This window comes from Polyodon spathula, chromosome 9 (genome assembly GCF_017654505.1).
Source record: "Polyodon spathula isolate WHYD16114869_AA chromosome 9, ASM1765450v1, whole genome shotgun sequence".
Lineage (NCBI taxonomy): Eukaryota > Metazoa > Chordata > Actinopteri > Acipenseriformes > Polyodontidae > Polyodon > Polyodon spathula.
Genome location: NC_054542.1, coordinates 15,610,838 through 15,628,930, shown reverse-complemented (window position 1 = coordinate 15,628,930; position 18,093 = coordinate 15,610,838). Strand labels below are relative to the sequence as shown.

At 38.6% G+C, this 18,093-nt stretch overlaps 1 protein-coding gene across 1 annotated transcript in view; it reads left to right on the top strand.

Annotated features, from left to right (window-relative positions):
- LOC121320429 (cystathionine beta-synthase-like protein) overlaps positions 1 to 18,093 on the top strand; it is a 118,331-nt gene that overhangs the window by 86,352 nt on the left and 13,886 nt on the right. The window contains exons 14-15 of the mRNA XM_041258757.1: positions 4,631 to 4,739; positions 15,581 to 15,665. Of these exons, the coding sequence (XP_041114691.1) occupies positions 4,631 to 4,739; positions 15,581 to 15,665 (194 nt within the window). The remainder of the gene's footprint in view (positions 1 to 4,630; positions 4,740 to 15,580; positions 15,666 to 18,093) is intronic.

The following is an 18,093-nucleotide window of genomic DNA, read 5'->3' as shown; positions in this document are numbered from 1 at the left end:
TAATTGAAAAAATGCATAAACAATTTTACTTTGATTGAAAAACTTCATTAACAAGTGTGTTTTCAAGACCTGTGGTCCTGACCACAGTCGATTTAATAAAAGGATAAATATAGGTAAAATAAAATCTAAAAGATGTCTAGTCTACAAATATGCTATTTAAGCAGTAATTAGTATAATAATATTGTCTCCATAATAATAATAATTATTATTTATTATTGTTATTATTATTATACACATTAATAAAAAGTTTTGTAAAAGGAATAAAATAGAATTATTATTATTATTACAGTAATGTTACCATAACATAAAAAAAAAGAATTAATGAGTAACCTACGCAAAACGCCAAAATGACAGTTTGACTAGGCTTCTGGTTAGGAACAAGGCACGAGATGACAAAACAACACTGGCTGGCCTCGGGTCACAACCAGAGCAGAATATTTAACAATGACTTGCAAGGTTATCAACTACTGTCTGTAAAAGTTATCTTGGGGCAGCCAAAATGACATAGGTAGAGTCACATGATGAATGTGTGAGGCAGGTAGCACCTGTGTTGAAAACTGGAAGAAAGTGGGCAGAAAGGGAAGCTGTGGAAGATGCAAAGACTGCCCTTCATCCCAGTGATTTCATGGGGCAAGTACAGCATGGAAGAGGAGGCCTTGTCTCAGTTCAGCTAGTTTAGTTCAGTTCAGTTCCTACTACATGGCACAAAGCAGCCCCAGCTCAACTGAGGAAGCTGGTAGTCAACAAGGTGCAAAAACAAGAGGAGAGGATAATGTGCATAAAGACAGTTTCCCAGGCCAAGCAGGGAAGATGGTTGAGATGGGAGAGTGGAACAACACAAGATCAGCAGGCGAGATCTGTGGACAGTGGAACAGAGCAGGATCGGTTTCCTCATCAGGTCAACATATATTGTTCTCCCATCACCACAGAACATCGGTCTATGGGTAGGAGAGGATCAGTGGTGTCCTTTGTGTACATCGCCAGCTCCATTTAAGACACATTTTAACAGGATGCAAGGTGAGTCTTAGCCAAGGATGGTTTATTTGGAGTCATGACCAGCTGCTGTGCTGTCTGGCCTTAGCATTGGAAGACAAGCACAGAGAGTTTGCCACCAGTTCCATTAATGTATGACACACGAAGAACAACATTCCTCCGTCCAGGGGAGCAACCACCAAGAAAAGGTATTAAACCCAAAACTCGTCTAGGGCAACTGGAAGCTGCTACAGACTGGAAAATGCTGGCAGATGTTAGACAATGGCTTATTTTCCCAACTGAGATGGTCACCACTTACCTTAGACCTGATTATTGTCTTGTGGGCTGGATCAGCACACCTTGCTCACCAGGTAGAGTTAACAGTGCCATGGGAAGATGCTGTGGATGAGCCGCATGAAAGGAAGCTTTGGTATTCCCAACTAACTGACAGGCAGTCTGGGAGGTTCAGAGCCTCAACAGGTATAATAGCATTGATATTTCAGTACATTTATGGTTAACATGTTTTGCCCTTAAGCTATGCATGCATAAAGCTAAAAATGCCCACTGCTAAGTTCTAGAATATCCAGTGTGTGTGTGTGTGTCATATATATATATATATATATATATATATATATATATATATATATATATATATATATATATATATATATACTGTCCTCAGCTAAAACATAAGTCATATACTTTATAGCAATGCATCAGTATAAAAGAGATATAGATTCAAAATAGTTCTTACCTCCCAAAATATCTATGGAAGTGTAGAATATAGTGTAAGGACAGAAACTGTCTTCAAAGGCAAAGACTTCTAAATACGACACTAACATCAATCGGAGATCTTCGGAGCATGGATCACATCAGCTTGTAGTTAGCAAGTTGAGTGATACTTGACTAGGATTTTACCTTGGTTTTTATAGAGTTTTTGCTTCACTTTTTACGTCAGAAGTCATACTTTAAATCTTAATATGCCTTGATAGCTCTTTCCTTCAAGTGACATTTTCCTTCAACATTTTCAGATACACCCAGTAACTCTTTCTAATGGATCATCACATAATCAACCTCACCTACATTTGCAAAATATGTAAAGTGGACTTTTGAACTGATGTTATTCTCTTTTGATACCAGGGAGTTCCTGCACACAGCATGCAATGAACACAGTGCAAGTATAGAAGAATAGATATAGAAAGATGTGTTTATTATATGACACCTATTTTGGTTTAATTGTTCCAACCTGGGTAAAAAATGTATTTCCCTTTTAACATCAAAAGACATCATCCTTAATCCTTATTATATGTATAGATGTGGTTTAACAACTAAAACTTATTGGATAGAGGCTGTTAGGTGTTTTTGGTCAGCATGACCCCAACCCAGCTCCCGTTGTACTCAGATTTCCAAAGATCCAATAATATTGTTTTACTGTTATTACGGAATAAACAGGAATATAGATTAAACAGGAGTTATAGCTCTAGCATAACTATAGGTTAATACATACCATAATATTTTGTGTGAACAGTGTGTTTTAATAATTTGTTTAGTATTTCTGCTGGCTTTATATTCTTTTATTTTGTAATCCTGGTCTGATGACCACAAAGAATAATCCTAGGCAATACTCAGCAATGTCTATTGCACGGTTTCAAAACAACGGCTTGCAGTCCCGAAGTAATAATACACAGTTCAAAAAGAATAAACACAGTAGAACACACACAGACACATATGTTCATAAATCCAGAGAGTGTTATACTGCTCATGGTGAAATACAATTTATTCGTGTATAAAGGTGCAGTGTTGTCCGGTTTTAGTGCTGGCCTTAAGCGATAGCTCTGGATTGTGTTAGCTGTCTAATAATAACAAACAAGTAGATTTTAGACACGACAAAACAAGCAAAACACTCAAGGTAATTCACAGTACTTCTTTAGCAGTTCAGCTTAACCATTAACAAAGAACAGATTACCTTGCTACGTCCCCTTATGCACCGTCAGTCACGCCCCCTTGGTTAACGAGTGCAACCGTTTCTCTTCCAATCAGAGGTTGCCACATCGCTTCCCTTCTGGAGCGATGACTTGGTGTACCATAGCTCTGCCACCTTTCTAGATGGCCAACTTCCACCTATCCCTGGGACAAAGGTACCAATTTTGCCTTTTTTCCCTGAAGACTATCTTGGTATTTCATGTCAACTAATTTGTAGAATTGGAGTTTGACAGAGAGACAGATCCAAACGCTCTGCCCATTTTTGGCCCTGGCTTACTACTATGGGGTGACGTCCCATGTTCAAGCCCTGTCTAAACGGAGACTGTCCAAGTCGATAGCAGAAACGGTCAGGACTGCCTATGAGCTGGTCAACTTGCCCCATCCAGAAAAGTTCACTGGGGCATGGCAACTTTGTGGGCTTTGTTCCGGCGAGCATCTGTCTGAGACATTTACAATGCAGCGGTGTGGGCTACTCCCCATGCCTTTACTAGGTTCTACAAACTTAATGTTGTGGATCTTCAAAACCCTGGTTTTGGAACTTGAGTGATAAGGGTGGCTTCTCAGTCGACCCTTACAAACAGGCATATAGGTGAGTTTCTCCCTCAATTTTTCACCCTAGCTACGTGTTACTGGGATTCCGTATGGTAAAGCACAAGGCAGCCTCTTGGCTTTGCCTTGCAGCATTCCAGTCGTTCTGCAATCTTGCCCTTGTGGCGGCTTTGGTTACACTCACCCAGATGGTAATGGTTACATTTTGTACTTGAAAGGGAATGTTAGATTATTATCATAAACCTGATTCCCTGAAATAGAAATGTAACTTTCAACCTTGAAGGTTGCTGCATCCATGATTGCAGCAGACTTGAAGGTTAACTGATGCTGAGATCTGTGAGCGCAGTGCTTTTTATGCTCTCGGGGGCAGACCATGACTGCGTCACAGGCTGGTGGAGTAGCATTGAGCATGGAGCATTCAGGGTTCGAGTCTTTAGGAGGTAAATACCCATACAGTAACGGTTACATTTCTATTTCAGGGAACCAGAGTTAATGATAATAATCTAATGTTTTATGGGTATGCTGTTCTTTTAATTTAGTTTCCTTACATTTTATTATTTTGCTTTTAAAAGTAATTCTTTCTAGAAAGATAACTAAGGTTAGACATGGAGTGAATCTTCAGTATGTTTCTTCTGTTCCATGGTGCCAGCTTTAGTCAGGAGGCAAAATTCTTAAATTAAATTTGCACTTCACCATACAGTGAATTACGAACCTGGTCAAAAGGAAAATAAAATTTATTATTTGCTGTACTTATGAAGTCAAAAGTGTGGCAGCATGATTGGTCATAAATGGAATAATCGAAACTAGCATTTAGAGACAGTTAAATAAATGCAGAATGTTGGCAAACCTAATCGTGTTGTAATTTTGTCCAGAAATACTGTGGAAGACGCAACAAATTTGTGTCTTCAGTAAATCAGTCAAGTTTGTAAGCCTTTTTTAAATGTTTTTTTTTTTTTTAAACAATGCTGCCATCAAGTTGCCACCAAAGACTTCATTTTTTTCCCCATACTTTAAAGTTACTAATTCAGTAGAGATTTCCTAATGGTAACACACTGTATATCAATTGAGCTGAATAAGGTGTTATCCAGCTAAACCTTTTCTCTGTTTCTCTGCATTTTTTCTCCAGGCTTATTTTGGGAATGATCACATTGGGAAACATGCTTTCTTCTTTGCTCGCTGGCAAAGTCCAACCATCTGATCCGGTCAGCACAGTCCTGTACAAACAGTTTAAAAAGGTAAAGTGTTGCTAGAATTAACCAGAATGTGACCAGTGAAATGTCTTTGTAATTTGAAGAAGATGTGAAACTTCAACCAGGTTTACAATCAAAGAATGACTTTTCCTCTCCACAGTCATTATTTATGTGACGTAGCACACATACCAGCACATTCCTCACGCTACAGGAAGTGCGCGTCTAAACAGTGTATGACTTTAACCCTTTGCTGCTGACGTGCTCTAATTTCGTAACTTGTTACGATGGCGAAACATGATATATCTCAGTCGTCCAATCAACTGTCTTGTTTTTTTTTCAATGGGACATAGCCATGGCTTTGGTGAATATCCCTGTGTAATTGGTGTAGGGTTGGGATAGGTGTGGCTTTTTTATTTGTGTTTCATTTTTGACTCCACCATTTTCTGGCTTTAATGGAAAATTGTATTGACACTCATCTTTTTGAAACGTCTATACAGTGGCCCTCAAAAGTATTCACCCCCCTTGGACTTTTCTACATTTTATTGTGTTACAGCATGGAATCAAAATGGATTTAATTAGGAGTTTTTGATCAACATATATAAAGTCCATAATGTCAAAGTGAAAAATAAAATCTACAAATTGTTCTAAATTAATAAAAACAGAAAATAGTTGATTGCATTAGTATTCACCCCCTTTGCTATGACACACTAAATAAGCTCTGGTGCAACCGATTGTCTTTAGAAGTCACATAATTAGTTGAATGGAGTCCACCTGTGTGCAATTAAGGTGTTTCATATGATTTCAGGGAGGTCCCACAGTTGGTTAGTACATTTCGTAACAAAAACTACATCACGAAGACGAAGGAACATTCAAAGCAAATCCAGAATAAGGTTCTTCAAAAGCACCAATCAGGGGTAGGATATAAGAACATTTCAAAGGCATTCAGTATCCTCCGGAGCACAGTAAAGTCCATTATTAAGAAATGGAGAGAATATGACACAACTGTGAATCTGTCTAGAACAGGCTGTCCTCAAAACCTGGGTATCCTGGCAAGAAGGGCACTAGTCAGGGAGGCCATCAGGAGGCATATGGCAACTCTAAAGGAGTTACAGTCTTCCACAGCTGAGCTGGGAGACACTGTGCATGTGCCCGGGTGCTTCACAAAACTGATCTTCATGGGAGAGTGGCAAAAAAAGCCATTGTTGAAAAAAACTCATATCAAATCTCAGCTAGAGTTTGCCAGAAGACATGTGGGAGACTCTGAGCCCAAGTGGAAGAAGATTCTATGGTCTGATGAGACCAAAATATAGCTTTTTGGCCTCAACGCTAAGCACTATGTTTGGTGCAAGCCTAACACCACACATCATCCTGAGAACACCACCCCTACCGTGAAGCATGGTGGTGGCAGCATCATGCTATGGGGATGCTTCTCTGTGTCAGGGCCTGGAAAGCTTGTGAAGATAGAGGGCAAAATGGATGCAGCAAAGTACAGAGAAATCCTGGAGGAAAACCTGCTGAAGTCTGCAAGAGACCTGGGACTTGGGAGAAGATTCATCTTCCAGCAGGACAATGACCCCAAACATACAGCCAAAGCCACACTGGAGTGGCTTAAAGACAAAAAGATCAATGTCCTGGAGTGACCCAGTCAAAGCCCGGACCTCAGTCCAATTGAGAATATGTGGAAAGAGTTGAAAATTGCTGTTAACCAAAAGGTTCCCATCCAACTTGATGGAGCTTGAGCAATTTTTCAAAGACAAATGGGCATAAATTGCAGTGTCCAGATCTGCAAAGCTGGTAGAGACTTTTCCAAATAGACTTATGGCTGTAATTGCTGCCAGAGGTGCCTCTACCAGATATTGACTGAAGGAGGTGAATACTTATGCAATCAATTATTTTCTGTTTTGTATTTGTAATTAATTTAGAACAATTTGTAGATTTTATTTTTCACTTTGACATTCTGGACTTTTTTGTGTTGATCAGTGGTAAAAAATGGCAATGTTGTAACACAGTAAAATGTGGAAAAGTCCAAGGGGGGTGAATACTTTTGAGAGGCACTGTATCTCCCTTTCTAGAAGCCCAAAAGTGCTGATCTGTACCTTATCTGGAAGCTAAGAATAGGGACTAACTAGTTGCTTTTTTATTTTTTCATGTTATTATTAAAAATAAACTTTATATACACTTTTTAAAAAAAAAAAGACTTCCGGAATGTTTTTCGCCATGCTGTGTGTGTGTTTGTCTGTGTGTTCGAGTGTGGTGGTCGCCATGCTGTGTGTGTGTTTGTCTGTGTGTGCGTGCAGCTGCAGGGCACATCAGTTGCCGACTGAGACAAACAACTAATTACTGAAAAGACATCTAAGACAGCCCTCTTATAAATGTTTTACTGTTATTTTTAATTATATGCGTTTTTATTTGATTTTGTGTCCTGTTTTGAAAATGTTTCTCTGGATGGAGGCGAAAGTAAATATGACAGCTAACTATGACAGCTATATTTGCAGCGTCAGTGTTGGAAATATCATTATTTGGTTTATTATTATTAGTGTACTTCATTTCTGTGTGTGTAAACGATGGATAAGTCCATTACTTTTATTATTATTTAGCTGTTTATTATTGGAAGTTTTTTTTTTTTTTTAATCTGTACAGTATTCCCAAGTTTCTTTAAAAAAGAAAGAAAAATAATAGTATACATACTCAGCATCTTGTGTACCATACATATTGAAACCTCTACACATAAATAGTTAACTTTAATCACAGACGGAATTATGTTATTTCTAGGTTTCTTCAGTTTGTTTCATTTCTATATCGGCCATTTCGGCTCTTTTATGCACATTTCTTTTACAAAACCTTATGTAGCTCTGCAACTGTACAAGCAATTTCAATTCTGATTTAAATATTTTTGAACTCCTCAAAATTCCACATCTCCCATGTACTCTAACTTTTTTTTATAAATTGTTTGGAAAAATATGAAAATTTGCACATTTGTGAAATATTATTTAATATGTCATTTCAATATTTTTTTGAAGGTGTTGCATATGAAAATCTATAAAAACACCCTACAACAAAACAGATGGTATCATTGGAAAGGTCTGCTCAATACCTTTCTGTTGATATATTGGGTTTTAATTTGTGATTTCTGGTTATTAAACTACAAGCATTAAAATAGAAAGTTGTTGGACACATGCACAATTTATAGTCATCCTTTGTAGGCTGCAAAGGATAAGGGTGGGTAAATCGCCTTCTCGGGCTAAAAAGCCGTACAACTGACCAGAAGTTATACATTACGCTTACGAGACTTCAGCAGTGAAAATCCTGTTTGTGACGTAACTTTGTGCAACTTTCTACTAACTTAAGGCCCTGCCAAGCACTTCTTGCAAGGTTATTTGACCAAATAGGATAAAGTAAGCAAACAGATTTAGAGACCTCTTCATTCATTCATCACACCATTTATTCAGCATTTCAGATTATTTCCATCTGACTCATAAAAAGGGCTATATAGTTAAGTTGTTTTAATGTTTTAAAATACTGAAGCTACTAGAAATAAAATAAAAAATACCCTTTGCAATAAATACATACCATAAAAATCGTTGTATAGGTTGCACTGATGTAAGTCGCTCCCCCCTTTTTGAGACTTTAATTAAAAAAAAAAAATAAAGTTTTTAAAATACTTTTTACGATTTTTTTTTTTTTTTTCCTACATGCAACACCATAAAGAAAGATATACAGGTTTAGTTTCGAAATTGCCCTTGTTTGCAATATTTTATTCCATTAATAATTTTACAGTGTTTAGTTAAACTGCTAGAAACTGTTCAATTTTTCAAAATTTCTAAATAATTTGTTCAAGTAAATTTAAGTGCAATATCATACTATAGATAGAATACTACTAAAGTACTGTAAATTCCAGTATTAACAGTGTAAGCCACTGACAAATGCTGCTTAAGTGGGTTTCAAGAGCAATAATGTAACAGAATTGTAGTTGGGTGATATCATTGTTCGATGTGGTGTGTTTAGTTATTTTATTGCGTGTTGTTGGTGATGAGAGAGAACCGTCTCAGGACCCACCGCTGTTCAGTGTGTGTGATTACTCCCTCACCGCGCACACGCTGGATCTGATGCTTGTTGTGTTGTGTGTTGTATTGCTAATGAGAACCGCATTGTGCCGCTCCGTCTCTGAATCAGCACCCGCCGCCGCTCCGTCTCCGACTCAGGAATTGCTGCCTCACACACACACTGGACCTGCTGCCGATTTGAGTTGCATCGCCACCCATTGCGTCCCAGATTCAGGAATCGCTGGCTGCTCACTCTGCTCACACACTGGATCCGTTACTGCTGCTCCTTACCGCACCGCCCCGTCTCTGACTCGGGAAACGCCAGATTCTGGAACTCTGTTTTGCATGCTTGCTTTTAATGGAAAAACCTTTGTCTCGTTTGGTTTGTAAAATGCTTTATTCAAATAGTAAAAGGTACACAAAATAACAATCTTCAATACAGGAATCCAAAGGATCCCTGGGTCTGACTCCAGGCACCGAGCTCAGTACTTTCTTCTTTCACATTTCCCTGGGTTAAGTAGCCCTAGTTCCGCCCCTAGTCCCTCAAGCAGGCAACCTGTAGAAGGTAAGGCATCCTTATCAAAACTCTTTGATTGGTCAAAATCCTACAGCTTGGCTCCACTCAGTCTGGGCTCACGCTGCGACTGGATGGTTGTCAAGTGTACCCCAGTGTGTGTAACTAATGCTTACATTCAATCTTATTGTACATAATTATAACAAACTAACATTCAGTAGTGTCTGATTACAACCTAATACAGTACATGAAAACTAGCATTCAATTGTGTTCAAGGATTACAGATAACATTGCATATATTTGCTTTTTAATGCAGTATTTTAACTGGTTATTGTCAAGTGTGTAATTCCTGCAATATAGTAATAATAAAACATAGCTAAATGGCTTACAAGAATGTAAAATCAAGTTATACATCACACATCACATCTATCTATATTAACTTAATTGATTTTTTTTTAATTTTGAAAAATGAAAATAAGAGTTACCGGTATCGTCGTTCATCACTTCTCGTTCTCTCTCAGCTGCCACCTTCTATACACTCAACATACATTAGTTCAGGCACAGGTGGCAGACACAGCGGAAGGAAACCCGCCTCCTGCCTCCTCAGCTGTGTGTGTTTTTTTCTTTTTCTTTTTTTTTTTTTTTTTTTTATCATGTGTGACGTTGCAAGATAAAAGTAGGAGGGATATGATTGGCTAGTCACTCTGCAGGAGTAGACAGACTCTCCCTTATCCTCCGCTCCTCACTCGACTGTATGGGAAGCAGTACAGCACAGAGAAGCAAGATATTCCGTCAACTGATACTGCTCTCAGGCGTGTTCATGGAGCATCTGTCGTGCAAAATAAGTACCATTTTACTGTCAAGAACATGTCGTCTTTGCTTTATTGAACAGTTCTCTTTCCAAAGCCATACTTGGACAAATATAGTTCCAGCTGCATTGGCTTTTACAAATTGGTTGTATGTATTCAAATTTAAAAGAGAAGTATTGAACAGTGCTGCTTGCATCAAGTAAAAAATGCATCAATTAAAAAAAGCAATAAAACCAATAAACTAAACCATGCACCATCTAATAACCAGTAAACAAAGCATTTTAGTGTTGCATACACTGCAGTAAATTTGCATTAAAGTTCCAGCTATACAAATACATTAAGTTTGTATTGGTAATCGGAACATATTTTTTCAGCATTGTGGTTGCCGTGCATTTGGCAAATTCAACTATGAGCAATTTCAAACCTGTTAGCATTTTAGTTTTTGGTCTGACTGTTCTACTTATCCAGTCTCAAAGACACCTGCATTATTATAGCATTGCAGTTATAATTAATGGAAGTCTTGCTAAGTTTACTTGGCTTTCTAACCAATAGCTGTTTGCTATGGATCCCAGGGGCACTCAATTGCTCGGGAGGGTTGAAATAAGGAAATTTTATAGAGATGGTTATTGTGTGATCAGTGAAGTTTTATAGCTGTGACATTTTCCTATTCTGAAGATTGATAAATAACCACTGTTTTTGTACATGCATCTGGGTCGAGAGGTCAGGAGTCTAAAAGTTTGCGTTTAACATTCAAAATGATTAAGGGTATTGAGAGTAACTATTAGAACAGTGGTTTTGTGTTTCTATCTAGCAGCATGACCTGTATGCGGTAGATCATGAAAAAATAATCAGGTTGTCGACAGTTAAGTTTGTGTGAGCCATTCTAACCGTGGCTGTAGTAATCCCATTGAGGCACTGGTACAGTAGTTTAATATTAGACACACAAGTGTCAGAAAATGCACCCCGTAGCTAAAATGACAAAAATGTGAATGTTTTCTAATGCTAATGTTTTCAGTGCCGAAATAATTAAGTGTAATTCATGTGTTAGAGCACAACTGTCTCTTGGCTGTTTTGGCAATACAATGTCATAATGGAAAAATGTTGGACAGCACTGTATTCCTACAATGCATCTTGCATTGAGAAATACACGTTTGGAATCGGAATAAAGGAAATGATTATGTAATACAGTTAAAGCACAGTCATCTTTTGGTGAGTTGCATTTTCAGAATCATATCATTATGTACAATATTACAACACCGTATGTTAAAATATTGCCCTCTTAATCCACAAAACCAATGAAATACATCACATGTAGCCTATATTTGACATTTTATTTGTAGTGTTCTGTGGAACACAGGCATTGGTTTGTCCTGGAAAAAATGTAATACAGTACCTGAAAGCAGATCTACGCGTTTATCATGTTTGCCACACAGCACTACTTGTGTGCTGCTCTATTTAGATTGTGATTTTAGACAGACACCGCCTGGTTTCAATAAGCAGTAAAAACACACGCTGAGAGACTTAGGAAAGTTAGCACCTTTAAGTAAATATGGTTTTTATATCAAGTCCCTTGGGGAGAGAATTTTAATACATTTCACTGGATTAGCATTATTAATGTATGTAAATGACTCTCACGCAGTATCTTTTTCCACGCTATTCATTGCGCGTGCAAAGTCACTTGCAGCTGGTTAGTGACAAAAGCTGGTGTACAAAGCACTGAGTAACAGGCTTACTGTGTGGTAAACTGGTAACCAAAGCTTAGTGCATGAGGACCTTAGTCTCTAAGCACAAAACACAATTCAAAAACTCACTGCACTCATGCTGGCTAGCAGGCAATTGAAATATTACACCGCCTGTTTCCTCACACACCAGCAGCATTCTAGCAAGCTGTGAGGTAGTAGCTTGCTCACACACACACACCCACATACAATCACAGCCTCAACTGAAATGATGCAGACAGTATATCACATTAAGCTTATCAGTGGTATATAGATTAAGTATATGGCAAGTTTAATTTTAAATAAATTCCTCATACAACAATATGAGGTAGATTACTTATTGTTGCTTCATCAAGTTTCACTAAATGTTATTTCACATGCAAAGTGTCCAGACTAAATAATTAACAGTTCAATTCTATGTGAATTTGTTACAATTAATTAATTTAGTTCCATGAAAGGAAAATGCAACTGGAATTACACTGAATGGTTCCTTGAAGCTTAGACTTTTGGTCTGCTGGCTTGGAAACTTAATCTGTCCAGTATAAAAAATCTCCTCTTAGCAACAAAGTGTTTAATCTTACGTTGGATCAAAATAGGCAATAAAACTTTAAATTCTTGATAGACTCAACAAACAGCTCAACAAAGTCTCCAGTCCTCGGTATAGGATCCACAGCAGCGCCCGTACGCTCTCTCCTCTTTGCTGAATCTTTAGCTTCGCAGGTAGCAGGGCACAGTTTCTTTTGGATACTGTGGTTTTAGATGTACAGCAGACCCAGACTGGTTTGTCTGATAACAGTCGCTGTGAGTTTTATGGCAGTCCTCCAGCCGGGCCTCAGTCTCGTTGCTTGTGGTCATGACTCACTTGCAGCTTGCATCCTCTTTTTTGGTTCTTTTTTAGGCAGAGTCCCAGAGTTGCAGCTTTGCTTAGCAGAATGACAGAACCTTGTTTAGCTTTCGATGTGGAGCTGTAGCAAAGTGGTAATTAGTCAAGCAGGTGCGGTGCTGGTGCAGTAATCCCTAGAAACAAACAAACAACAAAGTACAGGTGAAATGGTTTGTTTTTAATGGTTTTATAATCCAATAGTCTGATGACCAGTCAGTAAACAATAACGAGCTTGCAATACACAACAATGTGTATTGCACAGTAGTGAAAAGGATTGCAGTCCCGCAAATAACAAGCACAGTACTAACACACAATTAGACGCACACATGATCACAGGTCCAAAGTGAGTGCTCTCAGTGCTTGTGGTGAAGTACAATATAAATACGTGCTACAGTGGTGAAGTGTTGTCCGGGTTTATTCCTGGCCTGTAGCGACAGCTTCGGAACGTGTTAACCGTCTATAAACACACAAGTAACAATTATAGACAAGACAAACAAAACAAACACTCACGATTATGTTGCGCACTGCACGGGTCCTTCCAGTTTAGGTTTCGTAACCAAAGCAAAGGAAAGGATTACTGATTCTCCGGCCCCCCTTTATACTATCACGCATGACCCCTTGGAAACGATTGCAGCTGCATTTATTACTTGCAGCTGCTACCTCGTTTACCCTCCAGGTCAATGCATTCCTGCAACAAGTATCACTTTCTTACAGGCTGACAGACTTCCTGACCCTGGAAATGAACTGTCAGGCCAGCCCGTTTCAGGCCTTTCCCTTTTGCTATTTTGTGCCCTCACAGGTTGGGAGGGAGATTTCCAGCCAGAGCTCATATTTCAGTCACATATCCCACTGCTCAGAGTGGAGCCGAAGGAGCACCCAGCTGAATCTATCTTTCATAATTAACTTTCTGCATTTTCATCGTCCTTCCCTGCATGGTGTACTATGTGGTACATCAAGGGCTGCAATGCCAGATAGCACCGATTTATTCGGGCATTGCTGTCCTTCATCATGCTTAACCACTTAAGTGGGGCGTGGTCTGTGACAAGATCAAGTGCCCCAGCAGGTAGTATCGTAATGAGTGAGTAGCACATTTAATGGCCAAACACTCCTTTTCGGCTACAGAATAGTTGCGTTCCTGCGGTAGCATATTTTTACTTATGTACTGTATTGGGTGTTCTACTCCATCTGCCTTTTGGGACAAGACCGCACCCAAACCCTCATGTGATTGTAGAGTTTTGAAAGATCAGCCCAAGGAATACCAGTCACCCGTGCACACAACTAATATATGACTAGTCACAGGGAGGTGAAGCAGTCATGGTTTCAAACATACCCTCTGGTCCCGAAAGAACATTTTCACAGACGGCAAGCCAGAAACGCTAAGCTTCAAGAGCACAGCTATCTCTTTGAAATGTATTTTGGAAATAGTAACAAAGTGGATTCGAAGGAGGAGCAATTTAATAAAATAATAAACACATTTATTATTTTAAAAAGAGGGATTCATCTCGCTATGATTTATTGAGTTTTAATGTCAGAATTGGTGCAATATTTTACTGTCAGTCACAGTTGAAAGAACACGATAAAAACATTTTTTTAAACACAGTAGTGGCTGTACAGTCCTACTAATATTATTAATCACATTAGTACAATCTTATGCTAGCTGCGTTTGGTCAGGGAGGCATTAATATTAAAATACAACAATTTAGCTTTACCGTTCTGTAGTGGAAAGAAAACATGCTGTCACAACCAACCAATTCAAGAGTGTTGAGAGCTGAAACAATTATTTTAAGCAAACCAATTTCTCACATAAAGGAATAATCAACAATGTTTCACAGGATTATTATTATTTTTTGGCCGTTACGCAAACTGAAAACACAGCGTAGATGCCTGATTACAGCGTCGTTTTTCCAGGTAACAATGTAACGGCCCCTTACGCTCAACAGCGCTGGCGAGAACCCTGCTATCTCAGATGGGGATAGTGGTGGACTACATTTTTTGGAAAGGGGTATGCAGTTTTAAAAGATTGAAAAAAACTGTTCTAAAGTGATTGGGTACAATGAATATCCTTTACTCAGTGATAGAGCATCATCATTGTGACACATTTCCCAATATTTTCCCCTAAAGTGACACTGAGTATTGTAGAGACACCTTGGTTGTATTACATTTCTTCAGAAACAAAAGGTCAGTAAACTCTGTTGGCATGTTTAAAACAAACAAAAATAAGAAATGGTGGTTGGTTCTGAATCAAACATATTGACCCCCTCACTGAAGAAAATGTCCCCATAAAATTGAGAGGGGGCCACATTGCCCCTCAGTCCAAGTCCTGGAGCAAGCACTGTATGTCGTCACGCAAGGCCAGATTGCAACACAGACACAAACATTTAAATACACCCTCCCATATTTTTATATTTATTAGGTTATTTGCATTTGGATCAAGAATTTCTCTGGCTAAAAGAAAACTACATGGAAACACACACAATACCAAATTACTATCAAAATAGAGACACAACCCCTTCTACATAGCAAGTTGTCAAGCTTTCTATCTTTATGTTGCTCACACTTTATAAGCACATTATGTAATTGGCACATTTGACTGATGAGTGCGGTATGTTGATGTCATCATTAAATAATTGTGTGGCACTGGCCTCAGTTGGATTTCCATGTACTGTAGTATGTTTGCTTTTTATAGCTGCGAATATATAGCTTGTATATCAGCACTACTTGGAAAGCTGGCAGAGCACTCATTTGTTTAATAGTTACAGGACACCAGTGGTCATTGTAACCCCCAGCATGAAAAAGGCTCCATATATTAAGACAGATCAGACCTTCCTTCACAAACATTTCAACATAGGAAGAAAAAGGTTTTATATTAACTGAATTGATCAGCCAATAGTCAACCATTCTATGTTTTCCCTTCTGCAGATCCATCTGAATGATAACCTGGGTAAACTGTCCTGTATCCTGGAAACAGATCACTTTGCTCTTGTGGTTCATGAGCAGATTCAATGTAAGTACACTAACAGATCCCAGCTGGTCAGTGATGCATAGCTGGATTCACTGCAGGTGTTTTCCATGGTCACACCTCAGGCCTAGTTTGCTAATTAGACTAGTATTTTTTTTTTTAATGTTTAGGGGTTGTTTTGTACTTTAGAATTGTGCTGTGTGTTCTCTGCAATGGATGAAGTCTTTTCAGAAGAGTACTGGAATTTTAACAAATCCATAACGATGGTTGAGTTCTTACTATGTATACTTCAATGGAAAGATTCCACGCATTCTAAGTACGGTTGAGCTGGAGGGATATAATCCCTGATATATGCCCTTAGAATCTCTGTAACCGCATCACAAAAACAAATCAAACATGATCACTCCATCAGCTATTAACAAAATGTCATTTAAAGTAAATGTCAACCTTTTTAATAAGATGTCAACTGAGGAATGGCTAAATCAAAACACCCTGGAAAATACAAGCTCCTCTGAGATGTTTACAGTCACAGAGAGAAGTACTGTTGGACAAACTGAAAAACCTTTTCAGTAATAGCATTTTTAATAGCTGCTTGATATCTGGAAATATTCAACTCAATTACCAAGGAAAACATAGTAGTAGTAGTAGTAATAATAATAATAATAAATCTTTTCACAATCTTTTGTTTTCTGATTATTCAAATGAAAGTATACAGTTTTAATAATGCTATTTTGTACATTCATTTTATAGAGAGTTGATCGTTGTTATGGAGGACTATATTTATAGAACGTTTATTTTAGAGTGCTTATGTGGCAGGATATGTAAAAAAAAAAAAGAAAAAAGAACCTAAATTCAGTTAAAATCAATAAAAATGATAGATAATTCTGTTTTAACATTGAAGTATATAAGCAGTAAGATAATTCACTGTGTTTGTCTCAAGTAATTTTTACATTGCTGCAGATTATACAGCCCAGGCATGGAATAAACGGTTATTTTTCTTACATCTGCTTTTTATTTTTTAAGGAATACATTGATGGTGTTTTTTCATAATCAAATATTTGAGTACAGGATTTAAATACTAGATGCACTGCATTTAAGGTTAAACTTACTAAATACAGTTATATTATTGTATTTATTTAAAATGGGTATTAATGAACCACATTGCTTATTTAGCCAGTTTGAACAATGAGTAATTACAACACAACAACCTTGTTGTTGTTGTCTTTTGAATGTATGACGTTTCTTTTAGTACAGTGACTTGCGAAAGTATTGACCCCCCCCCCTTGGCATTTTTCCTGTTTTGTTGCCTACAACCTGGAATTAAAATTGATTTTTTGGGTGTCTGTATCATTTGATTTACACAACATGCCTACCACGTTGAAGATGCAAAATATCTTTATTGTGAAACAAACAAGAAATAAGACAAAAAAACAGAAAACTTGAGCATGCATAAGTATTCACACCCCCAAAGTCAGTACTTTGTAGAGCCACCTTTTGCAGCAATTACAGCTGCAAGTCTCTTGGGGTATGTATCTATAAGCTTGGCACATCTAGCCACTGGGATCTTTGCCCATTCTTCAAGGCAAAACTGCTCCAGCTCCTTCAAGTTGGATGGGTTCCGCTGCTGTACAGCAATCTTTAAGTCATACCACAGATTCTCAATTGGATTGAGGTCTGGGCTTTGACTAGGCCATTCCAAGACATTTAAATGTTTCCCCTTAAACCACTCGAGTGTTGCTTTAGCAGTATGCTTAGGGTCATTGTCCTGCTGGAAGATGAACCGCCGTCCCTGTCTCAAATCTCTGGAAGACTGAAACAGGTTTCCCTCAAGAAACTAAACTTCAAAAAAACGAGGCAGTCTTCCCAGCGACAGCGAGTGGAAGCGACAGCGAGTGGGAGAAGTACAGCGTGGAAAAGTACAGAGCAGTTTCGAAGCAGAAAGGAGAAATTGCATCTTGAATTGCTTTAATCAGAAAACAGAGGACATTGGGGAAACACAGCCGCGTGTGTTTTTCTGATAACAAACAAGCTGAAACTCGGAGCAGCTGATTCAAATTCAGCGCCGTTTTGAGACACGGGCGAGGGGAGGAGCCGACAGCACAGCAGAACAACGCAGTTAAACGAGGCAGTCTTCCCAGCGACAGCGAGTGGGAGAAGTACAGCGTGGAAAAGTACAGAGCAGTTTCGAAGCAGAAAGGAGAAATTGCATCTTGAATTGCTTTAATCAGAAAACAGAGGACATTGGGGAAACACAGCCGCGTGTGTTTTTCTGATAACAAACAAGCTGAAACTCGGAGCAGCTGATTCAAATTCAGCGCCGTTTTGAGACACGGGCGAGGGGAGGAGCCGACAGCACAGCAGAACAACGCAGTTAAACGAGGCAGTCTTCCCAGCGACAGCGAGTGGAAGCGACAGCGAGTGGGAGAAGTACAGCATGGAAAAGTACAGAGCAGTTTCGAAGCAGTTTGAAAGC